Source organism: Carlito syrichta, unplaced genomic scaffold (genome assembly GCF_000164805.1).
Source record: "Carlito syrichta isolate Samal-C Ts95f unplaced genomic scaffold, Tarsius_syrichta-2.0.1 Scaffold312208, whole genome shotgun sequence".
Classification (NCBI taxonomy): Eukaryota; Metazoa; Chordata; class Mammalia; order Primates; family Tarsiidae; genus Carlito; species Carlito syrichta.
Window position 1 is genome coordinate 15116 of NW_007256304.1, and position 16339 is coordinate 31454.

At 41.9% G+C, this 16339-nt stretch overlaps 1 protein-coding gene across 1 annotated transcript; it reads right to left on the reverse strand.

Annotated features, from left to right (window-relative positions):
• Window positions 1-464: 464 nt before the first annotated feature.
• Window positions 465-11305, reverse strand: LOC103272303 (zinc finger protein 43-like). The gene is made up of 5 exons (XM_021718476.1): window positions 11273-11305; window positions 7649-7775; window positions 6460-6555; window positions 3072-3155; window positions 465-2254 (listed from the first exon to the last, which is right to left on the reverse strand). Exons 1-5 carry the CDS (start codon window positions 11303-11305, stop codon window positions 465-467), a joined length of 2130 nt encoding a protein of 709 aa, XP_021574151.1.
• Between the last annotated feature and the right edge of the window lie 5034 nt (window positions 11306-16339).

The window sequence follows — 16339 nt, forward strand, 5'->3', positions numbered from 1 at the left end:
AGGTGTGAATGAGTGTGAAAGGTTTGGCCACATTCTCCACATTTGTAGGGTTTCTGTCCAGTGTGGATCACCTTATGTCGAGTAACATTTAAATGACTATGAAAGACTTTGCCACATTCTTCACGTTTGTATGGTTTCTCTCCAGTATGGATCACCTTATGTCGAGTAAGGTGTGAATGAGTGTGAAAGGCTTTGCCAAAATCTTCACATTTGTAGCATTTCATTCCAGTATGGATCACTGTATGTTGATTAAGAATGGAGTGAGTGTGAAAGACTTTGCCACATTCAGCACATTTATAGGGTTTCTCTCCAGTGTGAATGGTCTTATGTCCAGTAAATTCTCTTTGAAAGCAAAATGCTTTGCCACATTCTTCACATTAGTAGGGTTTCTCTCCAGTATGGATCATTGTATGTTCAGTAAGATATGAACAAATGTGAAAGGCTTTGCCAGATTCTTCACATTTTTAGGGTTTCTCTCCAGTATGGATCATTGTATGTCGAGTAAGGAGTGAATGAGTGTGAAAGGCTTTGCCACATTCTTCACATTTGTAGGGTTTCTCTCTAGTATGAATCATTGTATGTCGAGTAAGGAGTGAACGTATGTGAAAAGTTTTGCCACATTCTTCACATTTGTAGGGTTTCTCTCCAGTATGGGTCATTGTATGTTGAGTAAGATAAGAACGAAAGTAAAAGCCTTTGCCACATTCTTCACATTTGTAGGGTTTATCTCCAGTATGGATCATCATATGTTGAGGAAGATATGAACGAGAGTGAAAGGCTTTGCCGCATTCTTCACATTTGTAGGGTTTCTCTCCAGAATGGATCATTGTATGTTGAGTAAGATTTGAACGAGAGTGAAAGGCTTTGCCACATTCTTCACATTTGTAGCGTTTCACTCCAGTATGGATCACTGTATGTCGAGTAAGATGTGAACGAGAGTTGAAGGCTTTGCCACATTCTGCACATTTGTACGGTTTCTCTCCAGTATGGATCATCGTATGTCGAGTAAGGCGTGCACGAATGTGAAAGGCTTTGTCACATTCTTTACATTTATATGGCTTCTCTCTAGTATGGATCACCTTATGTCGAGTAAGGTTTAAATGACCCTGAAAGGTTTTGCCACATTCTTCACATTTGTAGGGTTTCTCTCCAGTATGGATCACCTTATGTTGAGTAAGGTGTGAATGAGTGTGATAGGCTTTGCCACAATCTTCACATTTGTAGCGTTTCACTCCAGTATGGATCACTCTATGTTGATTAAGAATTGAACGAGTATGAAAGGCTTTGTCACATTCTTCACATTTGTAGGGTTTGTCTCCAGTATGGATCATCATATGTCGAGTAAGGCTTGAACGAATGTGAAAGGCTTTGCCACATTCTTCACATTGGTAGGGTTTCTCTCCAGTATGGATCATTGTATGTTCAGTGAGACAGGAACGAAAGTGAAAGGCTTTGCCACATTCTTCACATTTGTAGGGTTTCTTTCCAGCATGGATCATCACATGTCGACTAAGAAGTGAACGTGTGTTAAAGGTTTTGCCACATTCTTCACATCTGTAGGGTTTCTCTCCAGTATGGATCATCGTATGTCGAGTAAGGTTTGAACGAATGTGAAAGTCTTTGCCACATTCTTCACATTTGTAGGGTTTCTCTCCAGTATGGATTATTGAATGTCGACTAAGATTTGAATGAGAGTAAAAGGCTTTGCCACATTCTTCACACTTGTAGGGTTTCTTTCCAGTATGGATCATCGTATGTCGAGTAAGGAGTGAGCGAGAGTGAAACGCTTTGTCACATTCTTCACATTTATAGGGTTTCTCTCCAGTATGGACCATTGTATGTTCAGTAAGATATGAACGAGAGTGAAAGGCTTTGCCACATTCTTCACATTTGTAGGGTTTCTCTCCAGTATGTGTCATTGTATGTTGAGTAAGGAGTGAAGGAATGTGAAAGGCTTTGCCACATTCTTCACATTTGTAGGGTTTCTCTCCAGTATGGATTATTGAATGTCGAGTAAGATTTGAATGAGAGTAAAAGGCTTTGCCACATTCTTCACACTTGTAGGGTTTCTCTCCAGTATGGATCATCACATGTCGAGTAAGGCGTGAACGAATGTGAAAGGCTTTGCCACATTCTTCACATTTGTACCGTTTCACTGCAGTATGGATCACTGTATGTCGAGTAAGATGTAAATGAGAGTTGAAGGTTTTGCCACTTTCTTCACATTTATAGGGTTTCTCTCCAGTATGGATCACTGTATGTTGAATAAGATGTGAATGAGAATGAAAGGGCTTTTCCACATTCTTCACATTTATTTATTATATATATACATATATATAGGTATATACATTTCTGAGATGGAGTCTCGCTCTGTTACCAAGATTGGAGTGCAGTGGCAACTCCCGGTCATCGCAGCCTTGATCTGCTGGGCTCCGGCGATCCTTCCACCTCAGCCTTTCAAGTAGCTGAAACTACAGGCATGCACTATCATGCCCGGCTAATTGTTTGATTTATTGTAGAGATGAGGTCTTGCCAAGTTGCCCAGGCAGGTCTTGAACCCATGGGCTCAGGCAATCCAATCACCTCAGCCTCTCAAATCACTGGGATTACAGATTGAGCCACCGAGCCCAGCTCATTCTTTACATTTTTAGAGTTTCTCTCCATAATGAATTTTCTGATGTTGTGAATGACATTAGTAATAGCTAAGGGCTTTGACATATTATTCATTTCTGAAGGCTCTCTCTCTCCCCTATGGATTCTTTCAAGTCTATTTATATAGGATTATTTCTTAACAACTTTCCCACATATATTGTGTATATTTTCTCCACTATTTTTTTGATGTTCACTACAATTTGAGGACTGGTTAAAGGTTTTGCCATATTGATGTTTGAAAGCCATTTCGAAAATATGGATACTCTGGTAAATAACAATTTTGGAATATTAATGAAAGACTTTCTTACTCTTGGTACATTTATATTGGTCATTTGCAACTGAGCATTCTATCTGCCCTTCACCTTCATGCACACTTACCCAACATTTTTGTAAGTATAAGTTCTTAAGGACATATTTACCATATTTTCCCTTTGGCACCTTTGCAAGGGAGTCATCTATCCTCTTCTCTGGCAAAAGGCCTTCAGTGTAATGAGAAGTCACAGCTGAAAATTGTGAAAATAAAAATTTATTCCATGTGCTAGACTCAGATGAATATCCTTTGAAAATAAAACATAATATGATACCATGGTAAGGACATGAGCATGATGGCAAGTACAAATCATAGGTTTCCACTCCATCATAAATATGTGTACTTAAGAAAATACTTACCCCAATGCCTGCGTGAAAGCTCAAAAAACATCTAATACTTTGCAGAATCCACATGATAAAATGAGTTACATGGAAGAGAAAGTTTAGTAATTTTGCCACCATAATTTCTCTTCCTTTACAATGCAACATGATGCAATCAGACAGGATGTTCTAACTCTTGAATTCTTCCTCAGGGAATAAACAGAAGAGTGGAGTATGAGTCCACATTTCTGTTCTTTGGGGGTTTATGAACAGACTGGTTTCTGTTGCAACATACAGAGAAGACACATCCTAAAAACAGATATGAGTCTCCTAGAATCTCTAACTTAGTGATTGTTGTTATATTAATCTAGACAAAGCAACATCATAAACATTATGATGTGTATATCTATGAATTTCAAATACCCCAGTTCAAACAAATTATGTCAAAGCATAGAAAGAATCAGGATAAATGACTCAATTAAGGGTACAACAATAATTTGTGGAGCTACAAGTTACAAAACAGTTTGAGAAATTTCTTATGAAATGTAGAAAGCCTTAGGTGAGTCACAACACTACTGCCTGGGTGACAGAGAACATGCTGATAAAATATAACCATAAAAAGGATTTGTAAAACATCCTTGATATGGATATTGGTCTCAGTAATAACTTTTTTTATGACTACAGGTATAAAAATAAATACAAACAAGTTGGAGACATCAAACTGAAAAGTTTCTGCAGAGTAAAAGGAAGTGGACAAGCCTTACAGGACAAGAAAAAATTCTGCAAACCATATACTTGATGAGATGTTAAAGAAAGAAAATGATAATCACTTGAATAAAATCAGCCCCAAAATGAATAGCTATTTTCCAATGAGGACACACAAATTGCCAACAGGTATATGAATTGTCACTGAACATCACTAATAGAGGCAATTTCAAATAAACACAATGATGATATATTGTCTCACAGCTGTTAGAATGGCTAATATCAACCAGAAGAGAGAGAGAAAACTTTTGATAAAGATGTGAAGAAAAAGAAATCCTGTATACTTTTGGTGAGCTTAAACTTGGTAGAGTCACATAAAAGGCATTATCAACATTCTTTTAAAAATAAAAACAAACTGCCACATACCACAGAAATCCCTTCCTGGGTATATAACTAAAGGAAATTAAATCAGTACCAAAAAGAAGTATCCAACCCCTATGGGCATTGCGGCATTTGTCAAGATGACGAAGCTTGAAAACAACCTAAATATTTGTGGAATCTATGTTGATTAAGAAAATAATGTGTACACACACACACACACACACACACAAACACACACACACACACACACGTATATATGCACAATAGCATATGATTCAGCCAAAATAATTTTTAAACAATTCTGCAATTTTAACCTTATGGATGACATTGTAAGACATGCTAACTGAAGTGAGCCAGGCACACACACACACAAATACTGAGTGAGAATGGTTATAGTCATTCAAGTCTGTAAACCGATCATATTGGGAAATTGAGGTGAGAGGATTGCCTGAGCTCAGGGGTTCTAGACCAGTCCAAGCACCAAGGTGAGAAAAACACAAAAATAAGCTTAGCATGGCAGCATACACTTGTAGTTCCATTTGCTTGAAAGGCTGATATGGAAGGATCGCCTGAGACCAGCAATGAGGCTGTGGTGGTCATTACATGCCACTGCATTCTATCCTGGAGTGAGACTCCAACTCGGGAAAAAAAAAATCCTGCATGATCTCACTCCTGTGGAATCAAAAAACTTTGCACTCATAGAGGAAGAAAATACAACGTGGTCACTAGGGCCTGCAGGTGGGAAAATGGAAATGCTCTCCAATGGTTACAAAATCTGAGTTATAACTGAGTCTTAGGGAACTATTGTGTACCATAGTAACTTATTGTTAGTAATGGTTAGAAAATTTGCTAAAATAGAAGACATTATGTGTTCTCCTTACAAAACATAAACATGGCAACTACGTAAGATGGTTGATATGTTCATTAATATAATGGTAATCATTTCACACTGTATAGGCATATTAAATTATTATATTATTTATAAAACATGGTTATTCATTTTTATTTATGTATAAAAATCAGATGGTAATCACATATAAACATGCATACGTATGTGTTTGAATATATGCAAATATGAAGCAAGTCCTAAGCTTCATAAAAAAGAAAATTAGAAAATAAGATTAAGACACAAGGTAAAAGGTAGGAATTTAATGTATGTTTAACAACCTTCTACATGACATAATACACTTCAATATTTGAATATAAAGAAAAAATTACCAGTCTCAAATCATACTATAAAAGTAAAATTTAAATGAAATATCAGTATTTCTTCTATTAAGAGAGAAAATTTAGCTGGGCTCGGTGGCTCAGCCTGTAATCCTGCACCTTTGGGAGGCTGAGGTGAGTGGATTGCCTGAGCCCGCGGGTTCGAGACCCACCTGGGCAGTGAGACCTCATCTCTACAATAAATCAAAAAATTAGCCGGGCGTGGTAGCGCATGCCTGTAATTCCGGCTACTTGGAAGGCTGAGGTGGAAGGATTGCTGGAGCCCAGCAGGTTGAGGCTGCGGTGGCTGGGAGCGGCCACTGCACTCCAGTCTGAGTGACAGAGTGAGACTCCAACTAAAAAAAAAAAAAAAAGAGAAAATTTGTATTTGGGTAGGACCATTGAGTATGACTTTAAATAAAATCATTGGAAATCTCCCTAGTAGAGAAAATCATATATTAGAAAACATGTAACATGTGTCCGGAGTGTTCTTAAAATTTCTCAAACAGATAACAAAATCATTGCTCATATACTTCCAACCATGATACCAAGAGAAAATACAAAAAATACTTTGACATGGATTTCCAAATAGATAAGCAAATACTTGCACATCTCCAAAGCATCAGAAAGGTTGTCAGATCATGGAATTTCTAACAAAACATTAAGTGGATTTTGATCTCCTGTGTAAACTTGAAAGATCATTGAAGAAGCAGAGTTTTTGGAGAATTTCAGAACATGGAATAACAGATATCCCTTTGTGACAGGAAGAGAAAGAATCCCAGGCTTCTCAGAAACCATTTCCATTGGAGCAGACCACTTTCCCAAACCACATTTCAAGCTCTGATTCCTTGACCTGTATCATCTGCTTCATTCACTCCCTCTTACCTGGAATTTTGGCTAATGTGCCATGTCTCTTCATATCCCAGGGCTCTTTCCTTTGCTCCAGACATGTAATAAGGTCTGGCTTAGAGACAGCAAGTCCTGTTTAATTAGAAAAAAGTAACATGACTCTTGCTGGGGTTCTTAGATTACAAACCTAGTATTTGATCAGTAGAGAACACATTATACAAGATTCTAGATAATTAACCCCAAAATACGGTTTCCCAATAAAACCTTTAGAACATTTAGATAAAAATTTTTAATTTATGGGTTTCTTTTTATTCTAAGTTAGAGTCTCACTCTGTCACCCAGGCTGGAGTGCAGTGGAAAGCTCATACCCACCCCAGTGCTCATCTGTTGGGCTCAGGTACTTCACCCTCAGCCTATCAAATAACCAGAACTACAGGTGTGCGTAACCAATCCCAGGCAATTTTTTGATTTAGTGTAGAGATGGGGTCTTCCCAAGTTGCCCAGGTTATTCTTAACCCCACAGGCTCTGGCAGTCCTCTCAACTCAGCATCCTAATGTGCCAGCATTACACAGCTTAACCAACATGACTGGCCTTAAATTTTTGAGTTATTTGTTCAGTACTCTGAGTCAATAACTTATGGCAGCAACAGGAAGGAGATGTGGGCAATGATATCTATGCCACCAAATTTCTGAGCTTACCAATAATATAGCTAGAAGGACAATGGTCAATTTAAAATAGTGAAGGCAGTTGAGCTCGGTGGCTCAGCCTGTAATCCCGAGCCTTTGGGAGGCTGAGGTGAGTGGATTGCCTGAGCCCATGGGATTGAGACCCACCTGGGCAGTGAGACCTCATCTCTACAATAAATCAAAAAATTAGCTGGGTGTGGTAGCGCATGCCTGTAGTTCTGGCTACTAGGAAGATTGAGGGGGAAGGATCACCGGAGCCCAGCAGGCAAGACTGCAGTGGCCAGAAGCAGCCACTGCACTCCAGTCTGGGTGACTGAGTGAGACTCTAACTCAAAAAAAAAAAAAAAATGAAGACTTCATGTCAAAATGAAGCATCATTAATTTTTTATTTTCTATGTTAACATATTACCAACTTTGGTTGATAGTAGGAATCTGAAACTCATTTATGCAAAGCAGAAATTCCCAGAAAACATTCTACAAAGGAAGGGCTTAAAATCCTTAGTATGAAATAGGGATTGTGTTTTAAAAGTTTCCTCACCTAGAAAAACCAGATTTCTATGGTTCTCTAACATCACAGTCCTGTACAATGTTCGCTGAGGGGAGTTTAGGCATGCCCACTCCTCTGGAGAGAATTCTATGGCCACATCCTTGAATGACAACAACCCCTGAAAACAACAAAAAACACATATTTACCAAGTCACCATGGCCTCTAGGTAAAGCAAGTGTGAAAACAGGCTCCAGTTGACAACTATTATTACGCAATAAAAAAATTCGTAACACAGAAATATCCTCTAATACAGGGGTCCTCAAACTTTTAAAACAGGGGGCCAGTTCACTGTCCCTCAGACCATTGGAGGGATGGACTATAGTTTTAAAAAAAAAGAACAGTGAACTGGCCCCCTGTTTTAAAAGTTTGAGGACCTCTACTCTAATGAATTAAGTGTGGAAATAAAGGATGAAATAAAGTCCATTCAGCCAGTGTAGACTCTTTATTTTTGTGAAAAAGCATAAAATGTACACCAACACAGGCACATACATTTAAAATTACTGTTAATATCACACAGAATACATTACATATACTGCTCCTAGTAAGTCAGAAGATCCTCTTCAAGTTTTAATTTGTACAACAATGAATTGATTATCTTGTTGAAATGCAAATTCCGATTGAGAATACATGGATTTAGCCTGAGATTCTGTGCTTTTTTGTTCAGTTGGTGTGTCTCATTCTTTTTTGTTGTTGTTGGAGTCTCACTCTGTCACCCAGACTGAAGTGCAGTGGCCATTTCCAGACACCGCAGCCTCTACCTGCTGGGCTCTGGTGATCCTTGTGCCTCAGCCTTCCAAGTAGCTGGAACTACGGGTGTGCACTACTACACCTGGCTAGGTGTGTCTCTTTCTGAACCAGGCTAGAGTGCCCTGGCATAATCACACCTTGCTGCAGTCTCAATCTCCTGAGCTAAAAGAATCCATCCTCCATAGCATCCCAAGTATTTGGGACAAATTGCTATCAGATGTCCAGTCACACAGGTGGAACACAACATCCATGCTGAGATCTTTTATCCAAAAGTAATAGTAATTTATTATTACTTTTTGAGTTGGAGTCTCACTCTTCTTGCCCAGGCTGGAGTGCAGTGGTATGCTCATGGCCACTGCAGCCGCGACCTGCTGGACTTAGGTAATCCTTCTGCCCCAGCCTTCCAAGTATCTAGAACTACAGAGACATGCAATCATGCCTGGGTAGTTTTTGTAATTTACTGTGGAGACAAGGTCTCACCAAATGCCCAAACTGTTCTCAAAACACAGGCTCAGGCAAGTGTGTTGCCTCAGCCTCCCAAAGTGCTGGGATTACAGGTGATTTCACCACACCCATCCAATATAATAATTTATAATCTCAATTTAATAACAAGTAAGCTCATGTTACACAGAAATCAGCCTACAGGTAACCCCATGGCATGTAATATCTGAAAGTATATTTATATTTTTATTTTTTGGCATCCTAGAGAGCAAGTCTTTTCTAATTATTCTTTATTCAGACTTTCTGGAGTTATTTTGGGCAGTAACTGCCATCCTGTTTAAATGTACATTTTATTAACTGTGTTCTGCATGGAGCAGATGGAGCACATAGAAGACCTTAAGAGTACATGTTCTGGGTAGGAGCAGAGGCTCATGCTTATAATCCCAGCACGTTGTGAGGCCATGGCAAAAGAATTTCCTGAACACTTGGGTGTGAGACCAGCCTGGGCAACTTGGCAAGACCTCATCTCTACAATAAATTAAAAAAATTAACTGGGCTTTGGTGGCCATGAGTGTGCCAGTGCATGTCATGCTGGAAATCAGAGGAAGACTACATACACATGTTTCTATCCTTCATTAGGATCTGCAGATCTACCCAATTTCCAATGGGATTCTTGGGTACCATGCCTTCCCATGTCCTCCAGTAACAAGGGATCATTTATAAAATGCAGGTCATACATTCATGGTGAGAACAGTTTATGACAACTAAGCAATATGGTTGAATAGAACAGAAGAAGCTATGTAGGAGCAGTGTCTGACAGACCCATTGAATATCACAGGAAGAACAAAAATAGTTGAAACAAACTCATTAGGCAGGACCATCACAAGGACAGCAGCATGGTTTGCAAGTTTTACACACATGACATTCCTTGTGATCTGGGACAAATTTATTTACCTGAGACGCATCTTTTTCTCTTTTTCCTCCTACTTCTCTGGTATTTCTTCTCAGGTGAGATTATGTAATCAAGTTACACCTATATTTTGAAAATATGCCTTTACTTATTTCAAAATTAAATGGAATGTATTTATTTTTTGTCAGTATTATCATCCTCTTTGGAGACCCTTGCTTGCTCTCCTGTTTGCCTGAAGTTGTCTGATTTAATTCTTCCACATCTCCCTGAGGTGGGTCTACTTTGTCATTTAGGACAGTTTTCCTTCTTTACAAATGCAAGATAATCCAAAGGACAGACATCAATTCTGCCTTTGCCCTTCAAGAACAGTGATGTGTCTACAAGTGCACAGAAACCAGCCGTCGAATTAAAATAAATTTTTTTAAGTTACTAATTAAAAAATATAAAACTTAGACCTAATCAATCCAAAATGGGACAGTCAACTCTCAAATGTTTGACATAACTCCATTTTTGACTGCGGTGGGGGGGAGATCTCTGGCCTTTTTGTATGTTTGAATGTAGCTAAAATACTTTTGAAATGCTGACAAGGTTGGCACCAGTGTGCATCTGTCCAGACTAACTCTGCGAAAGTGGGAGTATGTACACTAACTCTGCTTTGTTTAATAAAGAAACAAGGAGACTGTGAACCAAGGACAAAGATAATTCACCACTTTCCAAGACCCCTCTCATCACCCAGACATCTACAAGTCTAAGCCACCTCTTGATCTTAGCCGCTCTCTGTCCCATAGCCTGGATAAAAATTTTGAAAAAGCACACATGACCCAAGAGGGGTCTTTAGGATGCCGTCCCCTCATTTCTTTGATTTCAGTGTCCCTACTAAATAACGTCACAACCCGTGCTCCAACTCCTTATGTCAACAGAACTGGACTTGGACCTGGTGACACAAATGCCAAATGACACTAATGACAGACCCTGGAAATTTCCACCCAGATAATTCAGATAAGGTCACTGCAGGACTGTCACCCAACAGCCCTTGCCCATCCCGGCTTCCCCTTGGCCCTTCCCATACCCTTTTCTCCCTGGTCCTCCGGGATCCCCACACCACGAGTCCTAGCTGGAGTTTCTAGACTCAAGAACCGCTGTTGGCCAAGTGGCCTCTGGAACGTTGTGATGGAGCCACCGTTTAACACTGGGGAGGAGAGAGGGAGTGGGCCAGGATCGTAGCCTCCCTTTCCCCACCCCAGCCCCCAATGCAGGTCGGATGCTTTCCACAGCCCTCGTGGGTTCGGCACAGTTGGAGATGGTTAGCTGCACGAAGAGTGCTCAGCAGGTGATGTCGCTGCTGGGACACGACCACAGGGTCACGGCCCAGGCCCACCTACACTGAAGAGACCAGGTCGAGTTGCCGGTGGGGATGGGTCCAGGCACAGAGCTGATGGAGATGCCAGTCCCTAAAGAGCCAGGTCATGCGGGTTCATCCCCACTCCCCGTCTCTGGTAATCTCCCGGCACACTCACCACCTCCCACCTTCCGAGGGTCTCGGCGTCCATCCTATGAATCTCCCAGGACCTGCATGTCACAAGGAAACACAGGCTGCAATGAAGAAACACGAGGCTGACGGAGGAAACTAAGGCCCTGTAAGAGCCCAGAAGTTGCCCTCTCACTTCCAGCTCCTGTCTGATTGGCCACTTCAAACCCCAGCATCAGTTGATTGGATAAAACTCCAGGCCATCTGGTCTTGAGTGACAAGACATGTGATCAGACGCGGGCTGCATGAGGCAAGAAAATTTTGAGATTTCTCCCAGCTCCAGAATGTGGTAGGAACTTGTGAGGGTGGCCCCTTACAGGAATTGCGGGAACACTGGTGTCTGCATGACTCCCAGTTGGTGGGTTGCGGAGCTGTAGGACTACAATCCCAGCATGTCCTGGGAGAGGCGGTGTCAAGCTAAAGTCCAGCGACCCACCAACAAGGAGTTACAAAAACTCCCACCATGGCCCAAAGGGGGCCGCAAGCCTCCTCCCCCCACCCTTCTGCCCACACTCTGGGACAAGATGTCTAAAGGCATTTTTGCCTATGGAGTCCTTATTGTTTTGCACTTCCTGTCAGTCAAGACCAGAAGGGTGATGGTTTTTCCAATCAATGGATGCTGAGGCCTGAACTGGTCAATCAGATGGGAGCTGGAAGTGAGGGCGGTTTGGGGGACTTTGTCTCCTGCGCCTGCACAGAGTTGGGTAATTCTTTCTGCAGTGTCCTGTACTCTGGCACCCACGTGTGTCTTCGCTTCAACTTTGTTGTCCTGTGATCTGCAGGATGTAGAAGCCCTTGGTGAGGCTGCCGGGACATTAGGAAGCTGGGAGAAGGTGAGTATGCCGGGGGTGTCACAAGAGGGGAAGTGGATGGACTTGGATGACCCGGCTGTGCTGGGACCAGCCTCCCCTCAGCTGACAGTGAACACGTCCCCACCAGCAGCTGTGCCTGGTACCCTCGGTGTAGGTGAGGCTAGGCTGGGACCCAGGGGACTTGTCCCATCCACGACCTCAAGCTAAGCCCTCTGTGAACAACCCCTCTTTCAAAGTGTTTGGGACCCAAAAGAGTAGTGGGGAGGATTCCACTGGCTGGCAGGGCCAATGGAAAGAGGGTCTGGGGTACTATTCCAACTCCCTCCTTTCTCTAACCCAAGGTTACATCACAACATTGAGGAAAAAATTTCTGTCTTTATAGCTCTGGAGATCAATACATTTCCACCAGAAAGTGTGATAGATTAATTGTTGAGTTTCACAGGTGCATGAAATTATCCATTACATTTGTTTTTTGAGTGAATCTCACTCTGTCATCCGGGCATGAGTGCAGTGGCACACACACGGCCAACCCATCATCAACCTGCAGGGTTCTGGTGATCCTTCCGCCTCAGTCTTTCTTTCTTTCCTTTTTTTTTTTTTTTTTTTGAGTTGTAGTCTCACTCTGGTGCCTAGACTGGAGTGTAGTAGCCTCTCCCAACCACCGCAGCCTCGACCTGCTGGGCTCCGGCAATCCTTCCGCCTCAGCCTTCCAAGTAGCTGGAACTACAGGCATGCGCTACCACGCCCGGTTGATTTTTTGATTTATTGTAGAGTTGAGGTCTCGCCAAGTTACCCAGGTGGGTCTTGAACCCGCGGGCTCAAGCAATCCACACACCTCAGCCTCCCCAAAGGTGCGGAATTACAGACTGAGCCACCAAGCCTGGCTGCCTCAGTCTTTCAAGTAGCTAGAACTACAGGCAGATGCTACCACACCCAGCTAATTTTTTTTTATTTATTGTAAAGAGGAGGTCTCGTCAAGGTGCCTGAATTGGTCCTGAACATGCGGGCTCAGATGATCCACTCGCCACGACCTCCCAAGCCTACCGATAATACTTTCAGTAAATTATTTTTTAATGCTGAGTTCAGTAATAAGAATATAACTCTCCATGGACAAGAATGAATTTAGCCATATGGATTGGCTCCAGTTTCCTTTTACTTGGGTAAATAATGAGGAGTAGGTCTGGAAAAACACACTAGTAGATAACTGGTTTACTACCATATTACAAAGCCACTAGAAAAAAACAGATCAAGTGGTCAATATCCGTATACCTCAGAAACTTCCAGCTCTTGTAAAAGAGTAAATGCTTGAATCAGCACCATGTGGTCCATACAAAGAAGGCAGGTGTCCATGGTACCTGATTTTTTGTTGTTGTGAGTTCTGATGTTACTGCTTAAGAGAACATTCACAGACAGAATTACTTTCATTATCATTTCTGCTGGGTTGTCATTGTTAAAAATAACCATATAGATTTTCTTTGTTGTGCCCAGGATGGAGTGCAGTGGGACACTCACAGTTACTGCAGCCTTGACCTGTTGGCCACAGGCAATACTTCCACGTCAAACTTCAGGCATGTGCCACAATGATCAGCTAATTGCTTGATTTATTGCTGAAATGAGGTCTTGCCAAGTTGGCCAGGCTCGTCTGGAACCCCGGGGCTCAGGCAATCCTCTTATCTCATCTCCCAAACTACTGGAATTATAGGTGTGAGCAATTGTGCCCAGCTATTCCCCTATGTGATTCTAACATGGTGACATTGTCAAGTTGAGGGTTGCTAGGTATGTTCATGAAAGTTGAATTCAGAAGGGAGATCACCTGTCCTGATCTGCTTGGGTTAGGTCAGGCAGGTAAGCCAGTGGGGCCATATATTTATTGCTGTAGGAGAAATTGCCAGTGTTTCTGGCAAGGGAGGGCACTTGTGGAAAGGAAAGAAGTAACTCACACTTTGCACTCCTTGCAGGAGCTCACTGTTTTTGAATCTGTCTCCTGTGACAAAACACAGAAAAAAAGTAGCCTTTATCACCCTTTCTGGACCCTCCTGCTTGTGGGTGTGGTGGTAGCAAGGAAATGATTATACTTATGTGAAAGGAATATGCTGGCTGCACATAATAATTATGCCAGGAATCCTATCACTTAGGGAGGCTGTGGTGAGAATATTGCTTGAGGTCAGAAGTTTGAGTCCAACCTCTACAACATAACATATTCATGTCACTATAAAAAATAATTAAAGAAAAATTAGACAGGAATATTAGCAAAGCCCTGTAGTTTCAGCTACTTTGGAGGATGAGACAGAAGGATTGCCTGAGCCCACGAGTTCAAGGCTGTGGTAATGACGATGCAACTTCACTCCTACCTGGGTGACAGAGTGAGACGCTAACAAAAAATAAATATGTTCAATTTAATTTAAAAATAAATAAAGGCATATTTTCAACATGTAGGTGTGACTTGTCTAGATCATTTCACCTGAAATGAAATCCCAGAGGGTCAGGCTGCATGCATCTGGCTGTATTCTGAGCATTTTGGGAGGCCATGGAGAGAGGACTGCCCGAGCCCACAGGTTTGAACCAGCCCAGCCAACTTGGCAAGACCTCTTCTCTACAATACATTAAAAATTGGCCAAGTGTAGCTTAGTCTACAGTTATGGTTACTTGGAAGACTGAGGCAGAAGGATTGCCTGAGCCCAGTAGGTCATTTTTGGGGTGGCTGTGAGCATGCCACTGCACTCCAACCTGGGCAAGTGAGACCTCTGACTCAAAAAAAAAAGAAAAAATGTCAGAGAAGCTGGAGGAAAAGGAAAAAAATACCTGGTTCTCAGATAAATGTGTACCAAGTCAGAAGGAATGTCAATTTTAAAACTTGTAAACTACACTGCTACTTGTGATGGTCTTGCCTAATGAGTATTTTTCCATTTTTTTTGTTCTTCTGGATATTCAAGGGCTTTGAAGGACATGTCTTCCTACATACTAGAGGCTCCATTGTTCTCAGCATCCATGTTGCCTAGTTGCTATAAACTGCTCTCACCATGATTGTATGGCCTGCAGTATTAAAAATGTTTCCTTGTGCTTGGGGAACATGGCAATGTGTGGATATCCAAGCTTCCCATTGGAAATGGGGTGGATCCTCAGATACAAGCAAAGGATGGGACTGTGAACGATTAAGATTTCACATGATGCCGGGCTCAGTGTCTCAGCCTGTAATCCCAGTGCTTTGGGAGGCCGAGGTGAGTGGATTGCCAGAGCCCATGTGTTTGAGACAGGCCTGGGCAACTTGGTGAGAACACATCTATACAATAAATCAAAAAATTAGCCGGGCATGGTAGCATGTGCCTGTAGTTCCAGCTACTTGGAAGGCTGAGGCAGAATGATCACCGGACCCGAGCAGGTCGAGGCTGCAGTGACTGGGAGCGGCCACTGCACTCCAATCTGGGTGACAGAGTGAGACTCCAATGCAAAAAAAATAAATAAATAAAAATAAATTAAATTAAAAAAAGAAAAGATTTCACATGATGCTCCATCAGCTCCATGGAGAACACTGTTAATAGCAAGCACATTTACACAGGATGGCAGTTACTGCCCAGAACAACACAAAAATGACTAAATAAAGAAATATTAAGCTGGGCTCAGTGGCTCAGCCTGTAATCCCATGCCTTGGGAGGCCGAAGTGAGTGGATTGCCTGAGCCTGCGGGTTTGAGACCTGCCTGGGCAACTTGGTGAGACCTCATCTCTACAAGAACTCAAAAATTAGCCAGGTGTGGTAGCACGTGCCTGTAGTTCCAGCTACTTGGAAGGCTGAGGCGGAAGGATGGCCAGAGCCCAGCAGGTCAAGGCTGCAGCCACTGCACTCCAGTCGGTGACATAGTGAGACTCAAACTCAAAAAAAAAAAAAGAAAAAAGAATTATTAGAAGCGAGTTGCTCTTCCAGATGCTAAAAACAAACAATGTAAGTACAGATTTTAAGATTACACACCATGGGAGATTTCTGTACATGGATTTCTGCCTAAGACCTGTTTATTATTAGATTGACGTTAAAATTTACTATTTCAGGTGTCTATAAATCTCAGCATGGATATTGTGTTGCACTTGTGTGCATTGGCACCTGATACAAATTTGTCCCAGCAGGCTTCAGGCCAGGAGATTGAGGCTGCAGTAAGCTGTGAATATGCCACTGCACCCCACCATGGGTAAGAGAATGAGATCCTCCTAACAAAAAAAAATAGGTGCTGAAGCTCAGGCAAATTCCAAATCT